General features: G+C 42.0%; 2 protein-coding genes across 3 annotated transcripts in view; both read left to right on the top strand.

Moving 5' to 3' along the window:
- The window catches only part of smim7 (small integral membrane protein 7), a 2,454-nt gene extending 1,453 nt beyond the window's left edge, over positions 1-1,001 (top strand). The window contains exon 5 of the mRNA XM_008279382.1: positions 144-1,001. Within this exon, the coding sequence (XP_008277604.1) occupies positions 144-159 (16 nt within the window). The 3' untranslated portion in view covers positions 160-1,001. The remainder of the gene's footprint in view (positions 1-143) is intronic.
- A 3,004-nt stretch (positions 1,002-4,005) lies between these two features.
- LOC103355542 (mediator of RNA polymerase II transcription subunit 26) lies at positions 4,006-9,679 on the top strand. 2 transcript variants are annotated; one of them, XM_008279381.1, is made up of 3 exons: positions 4,006-4,335; positions 6,487-6,561; positions 6,666-9,679. In XM_008279381.1, the coding sequence occupies exons 1-3, from the start codon at positions 4,264-4,266 to the stop codon at positions 8,241-8,243; spliced, it is 1,725 nt and encodes a 574-aa protein (XP_008277603.1). In that variant the 5' UTR covers positions 4,006-4,263; the 3' UTR covers positions 8,244-9,679. The 2 variants fall into 2 exon arrangements, with proteins under 2 accessions (XP_008277603.1, XP_008277601.1); XM_008279379.1 differs by having other exon boundaries at positions 6,484-6,561.
- Positions 9,680-11,143: the final 1,464 nt, after the last annotated feature.

Genomic DNA, 11,143 nt, shown 5'->3' with positions numbered 1-11,143 from the left:
TGTAGACTCAAGTTCTCTTGTTCTTCAGCTCTACTCCAGTTTGTCGTTTTGTACATTTTCTTCACTACCTATTTAAAAATATGTGTAAGTATGCTATTAGCTGGATGCCTTTCTAACTAAATGAATGTCTTCAATCTGCACAGATTATTTGGATCATGATCAGCGTTTGCAGCGACTGGACTTCCACCAGGATGTTCACGTTTCAAGCCAGACGTTATAAACTTCTCCTTGATGGGACTTTTCTCTTCCTTTGGCCCTTTTGATTTGAGTTGCGCCCCCTTTCAATGACAACCCCTAAAATCTCCGTAAATATACACCTGGCTGTGCAGGAACTTATGCATTGCCGTATTTATTTTCTGTCCCGGGATTTGTTTGATTTCTACCTTTTTGTTTGAGCTGTAACTGAACCGTTGTTGCTGGATTTATGCTGTCTTGTGCTCCATCGTAGAACATGAGCTGTTTTTTCTGGCATGTCAGTGCTTTTTAAAGAAACACCAGGAACGTTTACCTTTTTGCAGACCAGTCACAACGATCTCTCTCACTTTATGAACTCTGCATCTCATTTGTTGGTGATAAATGGAACAAGCGTCTCCAACTTTACTCATCAGCTGTCGTCTGCTGCTTCTTAGATTAATACCAATGCCCTTCTCTTTTATTCTGGAGCACATGTGCTGAAAGTAAATGTGTATGCACTGTACTGTAAATGTGTCCTTCTTGATAAAGGTTTCCTATTGAATATATGTAGTTTGACTGTCTGGTGAGTATGGGCCATGATGTGTCTGATCCACATTAAATGCATTTGTTCCTATCATTACCATTGATCAGATTGAAGGATACTTCCTCTTAATTATACTTCATCAATGTTACACACTAACTGTATACAGTGTATGCTTTACATTTTATTATACTGTACAGTGTGAAATACAGTGCATTTAGTATCAAACTTCAGTCAAACTGCCAGTAACAACAAATTAAAGAAACATGTTTTTCTAAATATTCAACTCTTGTAGCTGTAAATGCTGTCTGTGCTTCCTTTGTGCTTTTCTGAGGTAATAATTATCTCTACTGTTCAGTGGGTTGTGATGAAACGTTAGAGAAACTCTTGTCATCCTCTGAACTCAAACAACTTTGGTGATTCTTCGGCTTCTTTAGCAGAAAACCCACAATAATATTAATGTGTTGTATTCCTGTTTATTTGAATATCAGATTATTTTCTGTTCAAGAAGCTGATACAGGACTAACAGCTGGGAATGAGCAGGGAAAGTACTGATTTGCAGACAGATGGAGGTGCTTCACAGGTTTATACACATTGCACAGCTCACGGATGCATCACAGGCAGTAAAGTTAAACATTGTGGCACAAGCTGTATTGTAAATAAAAGAGATATTATATCCAAAATAAGATGAACACTAATAACTGCAGCTCCTCCTCCAACTCAATACAATAAAATGTACAGTGCTGTAGGTGAAAGAACAGAACAACCAGTGTGTTCCAATAAGAAGCTTGTACACACAATTAGTGCAAAAACAACAGTGAGAGAAAAACACAATGTGATGTTTGCAAAAAAAAAAAACATCACATTACTGTCTGTGATCTGTTGTCTCTCACGCTGTTTTCTCTCCATGTGTGACTCCAACATCGGAGCCAGGAGTGACGGCAAGAGAGCTGATGGAGGTTAAGAAAATAGATGTGATGACGATCCAGGAAACACACAATGGCGCTGACAGTGAAAGTGACCGGAAGAGACGATGCCATGGCGAGGTGTTTCTGAGCCACAAGTCTCTTTGTAGTGGTGGAGTGGGAAGAGTTTCATACCTTCTTCCTGTAAAGCAGAGGAAGTTTTTAAAGGGCACATCATTAAAGCTCAAAATCAGTTTTTTTTAATAAATGTCTATGCACCAACACATGGAGTGGAAAGAATGGAAGCACTGAATATGTTATGTGACACAATCAAGAACTGCAGCAGGGATGAGTTTGTGTTTTCGGAGATGATTTTAATTGCACTCAGGATCCACGCTTAGACAGGAACCACCAGCAGCCTCATCCTGTTCATCACACAGCTGACTGAAGCACATGAACTGTCAGGTGTGTGGAGGTCTTTGAATAGGACTGTCAGGCAGCACACCTGGAGTCACTCTACTTGGTGTCTCTGGCCAGGTGAGGCCAGGTGAGGCCATCTGTATTCTTTTACTCATCACATGAATGTTTTAAAGCCTGTCACATGAGCCCTGTGGGATTCTCAGATCACTGTTTGGTTTTTAGCTCTGCTTTTATAAAAAACAAAAAAAAGGTGCATTTAAAGAGCGCGTACTGGCACTTTAACACCTCTGCTCCGTGACAAGACTTTCAGGGAAGCTTTAGAGTTTTTTTGAGTCACTCATAGACAGTGTAAGTCTACTTTTGCCTATGTACGGCAGTGGCGGGGTGTTGGCAAGTCACAGATAAGACAGCTGTGTCAGCAGTTCACTCGTAATGTCACTAAAGACACAGTCAGGTCTCTGAGAGACCTAGAGATGCAGGTGGTAGGACTGCAGGGTTTGACAGATTCTACAGGAGATCGAGGACTTTTAGATTCAATCAAAGTCAAAAAGTCTGCTTGAGCCAACCTACTTGCCGTTGCAGTGCAGGGAGCTCTGGTCAGGTCATGTTTCCTAAATACCAGTCAGATGGATGCTCCCTCTCACTTCTTCTTTGGTCTGGAGAGGAAGAATGGACAGAGAAAGGCTGTTCACTGTCTGCGATCCAGCAGCGGCTCTACGATCTCAGAAGATCAGAAAATTTGTAGCCTGCTTTAACAAAGAACTGTATAAGAGTGAACTCACAGAGAATCCAGAGGTGTCCAGCAGCTTCCTCCCTGGTCTTCCTCAGCTGGGTGCTGAGGATTATGCCAAGCTGGACTCTCCAGTAACACTCAGTGAACTGCATGCTGCTCTAATGAGCTTACATAGTGGGAGTGGGATTGGTGGTCTTTCTGTGGACTTTTATGAGTCCTTTTGGTCTGTTGGAGCTTGTCACAGACAGCCTGCAGAGAAGAGGGCAGTATCACTCTGCTGCCCAAGAAGAGAGACCTGCAGGAACTGGAGAACTGGAGAACAGTGTCACTGCTCTGCATGGACCATAAGATCCTGTCCAAGGTCCTGGCCACCAGACTCACAGAGGTGACGGCTTCTGTTGTTGACACTGACCAGACTTACTGTGTGCCAGGCAGGCTAATAAATGACAATGTCACTTTAAATTGTGATGTTTTGGACCTCTCTAACTCACTGGCTGTAGACGCTGGTCTGATTTCAATAGACCAGGACAAGGCTTTTGACAGCGTTGGGCACCAGCATCTGTGACTCTAGCAGACTCCAGCTGCCTTTTGGTTATTTATAATTTCAGTGGTAAAAATCTCTCAGAAATGTGTATTTAAATATAAACATTTAATTTTTGGTATTCAGAAGTACAGGTGGAATTAATTCTTGAGAAAACATAAATATTTTAGAAATCTTTCAAACAAACAAACAAAAAATGTCATTGTTATTTATTTGGCAAATCACAAACCGAAACAACTAAATAACATGAATAATTATTTAGGGTAATTATCAGTGGTGTTAATTTGGGGGAGCTGTGACACAAACCTTTCATTGGGTGGTGGTCTAATAAATCTATTAAGCACTGTACATGGTTTTGTAAATAATATCTTGAGATATTAGGAAGCAAATGTAAACTACAGAAAACAAATATGGGCTTTCCTGAATTTTGTATTATACTAAATATGTATCTGCGAAGTTCCTCATTCTTTTCTTCAATCAATAATTTCACCTCCAAAAAAAAAACAACCAAACAAAAGAAAACACACACACACAGTGCTGGAACACACTGTCAAACATGGAAGACGTGTTTGTTGGTTTTATTGTTTTTATTTTCACCTGCCGTGAACGCGCCTTCAGTGGACGGAACAGCACGCGAGACGCCGCCGCCGCCTACGTCAGCGTCTCCCATCATGCACCGCGCTTCACAAAAAGCCCGATGAGAAGGCCGAGGAGGAGGAGGCTGCCAGCCGAGGCGGGTAGCCGATTCCCGGAGAGGATTTTCTGTTCTCGTCGTCCGCATTAGCGAGTACGCGACGGCGGCGAGCGACAACAAAGATAACGCATCATAAAACATGATGCCGGCGCCCCCGGAGGAGCTTCCGTCGGGCCTGTGAGTGTCGGCAGGCTTCCCACCGCCGCCTCTTCGGGGGATTCTGCTGTCTGTCCGGACCCGACACACCGCCAGGCGATGACAGCCGCCACAGCCACTCCGCAGGTGATGAGAGACCGGCTGCTGCAGGCCATCGACGGCCAGAGCAATGTGAGTGTGTCCGCTGGGTTTTAAACGGTACGAGGCGGGGTGGAGGAGGGCAGACAATAAGGCCGAGCCGGCCTCAGGTCGCCTCAGCGGGCTGACAAAGTGGAGGCAGTCCGTGTGAGGCGAGTGACTGCTATTATTTGCCTGCTAATTAGCCGGCTAACGTCTCCAGTCAGCAGAAGTAACATCAGCATACCAGAGCCCGGCTAGCTGGCTGCTGCTGGCTAGTGGTGGAGTAGCCAAGTTAGCTTATTTATGTTTAATCAAGAATAGTGTGTCAGGACTGGAGTCAGTACACTGGAAGGGAGTGAAGTGTCCTTTAATGACAGAGACGTCCAACGTAGTGGCGGCTTTCAGCACTCTCAAGGCTTTTTATACTTCACAACAACAACAAATCTGCCGTTACTTAACATGACAAAACCTCGGTTGTGTTACAGCTAGTGTTGTCACGATACCAACAATCAGACCTCGATGCCATACGTGCCAACATACCAACACTGAAACAAAGCCACAGCAAAAACCTCAAACATCAGGAAATGCAAAGACATGTTGTTTTACAGGATATGCTGAAGTTTTTGTTGTTTGCTTTATTTTCAAATAGGTATTTTGACAGTGACAGTTGAAGACAAAGGAGGCTGTGAAACAAAAGCTGTAAAACAGCAGAAGTGAGCTACTTTACCATATTGTGTTCATATATGTTCATATCCAACCAGAGCAGGACAGAATCCACATAAAGATCAGCTCTCCACACGTTCACATCTCTCCTCCTTCACATGTCACACTGCTGCTCATAAAGGAGGAGAAGTCCTCCACGCTTCCTGCTGGACTTCAGTTGATCGTTTTAACTGGTGTTGTCGATCAGCCAGTTGTGAACGCCTGACATTCGGCAGCTTGCGAACTAGTTTAATGTTAAATCATCGTGAGAACATAGATGTTTCTCACATTGGTAAGTCGACTACACTGAGCTGGTCAGTTATCATTGCTCCCAGCTAATTATCTCATCAAACACCTATGATAAAAGAACTTATTACAAAACAAATCACATACATTTGACTTATATTCGAGGGTGTGACGCACTTAAACCGTCACATTCACTGTACTGTTGCTCTTTGATTTCTCTGTACAAATCTGCATGTCTGTCGGCTTCACAGAGTTGTTCACTTTCTGAGTGCGCAAACTTTAAAACATATTTCGCAAACAGACTTTGAGGCGTCTATGAGCTTTCACTCACTGTTGGCTCCATGAGCAAAATAATTCCACATTTTACTTCTTTCCTGTCCGTCCGCCTTATTCACAAGCTGTGGACGCTCGACACCAGCACTTGGATTTGCAGACATGTGTTGGGACTACGAACGCTGCTGGAGAGAAATAAAGTTGACGTTCGTCATTGGAACAGTGCTCATTAATCAAAGTATCTGTACTAATAAAAGGCTTTTCTAGCATTGGTGTACCGTGCAACACTAGCTACAGAACTGGGTAAAACCAACGACACCCTACAAAAGGTTATGATATTATAATGCCAGTTTCAGCTGCACCACCAGTATTGTCAAGTACTAAAAATACCATCAGCTTGATTAACTGTCACTAGTCTTCACTTCTGGATATCGTCTGTGAAACATAGATCGTACAAAGGACTCTCTCAGCTACCATCATAGGTTGGAAATACAGATGAAATCATCTGCCATGATATATATTTTTAACTACAGAGAAATGATGTGGCATCATTGCTTTGCAGAAACTCATGGCAGAGCTGGTGATTTAAATCAACAGACATCTTAGAAAAGTTCTGTTGTTCTGTCTTCTTGTGGGAACAAACGACACATTTGCATCCCATCTCACTTTGTCATATTGAGCCTGAAACCAGAGTATCATTTCAAGACATACAGGTGCACATTTGAAAGTTCATTCAAATGATGTCTCGACCTTGTAATAGCCTCTCTTCCTCTTTCTGTAGATCCTTCTAGGTCTGTTAAGTAGAGGAGATATTTGGAAGAAAAAAAAAAAGCTCGTTTACCAGAAAAGATTGAGAACTGCAAATCGGAGCATCATCTACACATGAACAACTCTACTGGGTTGCTTTTGTTGTAATGCTGACAAAACCTTAACATTATGTCTCAGGATTGTGATATATAAACCTGTGGGTCTTTTCAGCAGATATGCAACATGGTGGTAGTTGTGGAGGTGATCTCTTTTTTGGAGAAATATCCCATCACCAAAGAGGCGCTGGAGGTGAGTTGCGTTAAAACGTACAATGAAATTATTGTCCAGTCGAATCCAGCTTTTCAAAAGTCAAGTTGCAGCTGCTATTAAACATCTGTCTTGTCTCCTGAAAGGAAACTCGTCTGGGCAAGCTCATCAACGATGTCCGAAAGAAAACCAAGAACGAGGACCTTGCAAAAAGGGCCAAGAAACTCCTGCGAAACTGGCAGAAGCTAATTGATCCAGGGACAGGTGAAGTGTTGTCCAAAGGACACGCCGGTGCATCATGGTCTTCCAATGGTGGTGCTCATCCCTGCATCTCCACTCCAGTTGCCACCCCACCATCAGGTAAAACAGGTCCAGAGTTGAAGAACAGAAATGACTTCAACAACTGCTCTCCAAGAGTGGAAAAAGTGAGCATCAGGAAACGTAAGGGTGACCCAAAGGAAGGACTGCTCTTACCAGCCAAGATATCCAAAACAACTCTTAATGATAAAATACAAAACTCGAAACAGCTGCCAACCAATGGAATTGGTGGTAGCTCTGAAATTTTTACAGACACTCGTGCACATCAGCCTTTAGACAGGGACATTTCTGAGCCTTTAGACAATGACAGACAAAACAAAATCCCTGTCAATGCTGTAAAACCTCATCCAAGTGCCCCGGGATACAGCAAGCCTCCGAGCACTTCTTCTTTGCTGAAAGCATCAGTTCTGCAGCAGCAAGCCCGACAGGAGCAAGCTGCCTCCTGGGGGCAGCATCGACCGAGAAGCCCACGTTGTTCTTTGCAGAGTCCTCAGGCTCCAAAGCAGGAATCTGTTGTCAAACAAACTACACCCCAAGCACAGAGTATTTCTAGCCCCAGTGTGAGACTTGGGACTGCGGACACCCCTGGACTGGGGCCTTCTCCTCAGCCTTTCAGTCTTTGTGTTCAGGGTTTTCACACTGATGGTACATGGTCTGCAGATTTGGACTCTCAAAGCAGGCCTCCTAATACGTCTCTTCACAACCCAGTTGCCTCCTCCTGCAGTGACGCAGTCAATTTGGAAGATGAGGGTCCTGCTAGCAATACAGGGAAAAGGAAAAGACAAAAATACAGGTCTAAGGATCACGTGGTAAAGTTAGAAGGTCAGACTGTAGAAGACAGCACTAAACCCGTCAGATTAAAAGACAGGAGACTGACGTTTGATCCTGTAACGGGACAGATCAAAACCTCCTTTCATAAGGACTCTGGGCAGGAGGGGGATGTCAGACCGAGCCACAGAACTGAACTTCAGTGGTCAGAACCGCTGAAACAGAGTCCTCCGGTTCCTGCCAGTCCCTTCCAGCAGACAGACTGGAAAGAGCTGTCAAGGAGTGAAATCATTCAGTCGTACCTCAGCCAGCAAAGTAATGTGCTGACGTCATCGGGTGCCCACACCCCTGGTGCACACTTTTTCATGACAGAGTTCTTGAAAAAGGAGGAACACAGGAGTAAAGATGCCAAGAAAACACATGCGTTGGCTTCAGACGTCCCTCCCAGAGAATTACCGGGAGTGAGCAGAGAAGTCAACGACGACGACCTGGGCAGGTTACACACACAGCACTGGCCCGGGGTTAACGGTTGCTTCGACACAAAGGGTAATTGGTACGATTGGACTGAGTGTATCTCCTTAGACCCACACGGAGATGAGAGCAGATTGAACATTCTGCCCTACGTCTGTCTGGATTGAAACTGAAGTCAGGGTTCTGAATTGGAAGTTGTGACTTTCCTTCACTGTGCAGCAGAGCATCTCTGGATGTGTGAAGACACTCTTTCAACGTGTACGCTGCTGTTTTGCACTGTTGGTGAAAATGGAATAAACATGCTGCCTGCTTTAGTGTTTGTTGGACCACAGGGGGTGTAATCAACGTTTTTTATAAGTTTGTGAACATTGTGTTGGGACTGCGTGAAGGGAAAAGGCTATGCATTTTCTGGCCATTTAGTTGTTAGTGTTTAATAACTGTACAGATCGAGTTTACAAGGCAGAGCAGCTGCGACACCTGGCCTGTTTTATATTGGAGAGAACATTAACTACACCGATATATTTTATTCACCTTAAGTTAATCTTGCGCTATCTTCATGCCTCATGGAATGTGACTTTACTGAGCTTCCTGCATCCACTCACGTTTAGTCCACAGTGCAGTATTTTTTATTTTAAAAAAAACTGTGACCTAATCAGCCTTTTGCTTTTTCAGCAGACAAAAGTAAGCGATGTAATTGGAGCAGACATCCAACAGATACGTCTCCTGATGTGGCTTTTGTTAACATTTGCTGTTGCACCTTGAACAAGGCATTTTAGCTGTGAAAGCCGAAATAAGTACTATCTTCACGTAGCTATCCTCATTACCAGTGGTATTAACAGTCAGCTGTTAGTCCTGTGAAAAACATTTATCATTGCCTCTTTTAGAACTGCTGTTCCCTCGTTGCATGCCTGCCTCACAGTGACTTTTAGCAGAAAGTAAAACTGACAAATCAGTTTTCAAACATTTGAATATGTGTCTTGTTTGCTGTTAAAGTGACATGAAACTGCCAGATGTGGCAGCAGTTTGAGGTGAGAGGGGGGAAAAAAAGCTTGTATTGCACCAGAGCCATACAAGCTGATAGAAAAATGTGACTGTCATGTGTGATATTTATTTACATATTCATTTTTAAGATTTACACAGTCCAGGCTGCATTAAATCGTCTTTTGTTCGATTACTTTCTACAGAATTGGGTCAGGGATGCAGCTGTGATATTCCACACTGTATGTTACACAAAAGAAAAAAAAAACAACTCACTCATGCTACATATGTACTATTTTTATTTTAAACTTGCCTTTTCCCTTTACTGTGTATTTAGGTTGTAAAATATGAATCCGAACGGCAGAGCAGACTGCTACTAGCTTGCATCTTTGTACTGTCAGGAAGAACTGAAAAATAAATTGACATGCTGGATAAAGTACTTAATAGCATTCCTTTAGATATTGTTTGCCTTATGGAAACCTGTGTTTTCCCTAAAGACAGAGCCTTAGTGAATGTACAGATATTAGCCTTTTGCGTTCATTTGAATGCAGGAGAGAACATTTGCTACCTAGTCCTTTAAGTGGACATGTTAATATGTGTTAATAAAAAACTGAAGGAATTGTGATCATTTGTCGTCTCTTCAAGCGTTTGTAAGAAATCCTCAGAGATTTGTTATATTTTTCCTTATTTATTTATTTTTTTAACTGATTGTCTTCAGTTACTCACATTAATCTTACTGACAAACAAATCCCCACAGTGCAGGATCTGTGCTGGCTCTGCATGTGTCTCACGTTCAGCTGAATTTTGATTAATTCCCAGGATACAGAGAACTTTGAGGAAACAGCGTTTCCAGGCTAATGACAAAACCAAACAATTCCCAGTGCTCTCTTGGATGCTATTTCTCCTGTTATTCGATTAATCAAAAAAAAATTCAACAGAAATACAGGCAACTCTGTAATAATTGTCATTTTCTGGCAAAAACGCCAAAATGCATCCTAGTTGCAACTTCTCAGTTCTGAATATTTGCTGCTTTTCTTTGCCTCTTGTGACTAATAGGTTTTCAACTAGGTGTTAGACAAAAGGAGCACTAAGACTAATCACTTACCCTATAATAAATATGTTGTTGGTTGCAGGGCCACATACAGTCTGTTCTAAATTTCCCCCCTAAATTATGACATTTTGAATCATTTTATTGGAAGATACGGGTCCATAAGTATGAACAAGTGTTTTAAATTTCAGGTTAAAGTGCTACATTTCCATTTTAGATCATCTCACTGCACGAGTGACTCCATCCTTGTCTTTCTTGATGGGCAGACTTTGTGATGAGAAGTGGCATATTGTGAAATCAAACCGTCATTTGGTAAATGGTGTAGAACAGACATTGGAGAGTGCACATTTTAGGTAAAAGAGCTGGGATGGAAAAAAAAAAAGATGTTTTACACATTGTGAAAAGAAGCCAGTTGAAATGACAGTTTTTAGAATGTGTCTGATTATTTTACGTTTTAATGGCTATATATGTAACACCAGCAGTTATTTAATACTTAATAACTATTTTATATTATACTTAATTATTTAATATTGGGTTTTAACTCTCTATATTTTTTTAACAATTATTTTATGTTCAGGATAGGGACTCTCCTGCACAGCAAACCTTCAGGTAACGTTCCCAGAAGGTTTCTTATTTGATTATTTTACATTTTAATGGCTATATATTTAACACCAGCAGTTATTTAATACTTAATTATCTTATAGTTGTTGTTATTATTATTATTAATAATAGTAATAATAATAATTTAATACTATTTACTGGGTTTTAACTCTCTATATTTTTTTATTTTATGTTCAGGATAGGGATTCTCCTGCACAGTAAACCTTCAGGTAACGTTCCCAGAAGGTTTCTGTCTACTGGGGAGCTTCTCGTGTATTTCTTGCTTATTTCAAAGTCGTACTGTGGATTTATTTATTTCAGTTACGTTTTAAAATGGTAGATTTTAGAGTTTTTAAGTGGGACTACAATATCTGCCATTTTGGATGCGGCTCGCAGCAGATGCTCTGCGTGTGTTTTATGCTGAAGGCCGAGCGTGGAAGC

The sequence above is a fragment of the Stegastes partitus genome, unplaced genomic scaffold (assembly GCF_000690725.1).
Source record: "Stegastes partitus isolate 25-593 unplaced genomic scaffold, Stegastes_partitus-1.0.2 Scaffold157, whole genome shotgun sequence".
Classification (NCBI taxonomy): Eukaryota; Metazoa; Chordata; class Actinopteri; family Pomacentridae; genus Stegastes; species Stegastes partitus.
Note: the sequence above shows the minus strand (reverse complement) of the source record. Positions and strands in the feature narration are given on the sequence as shown.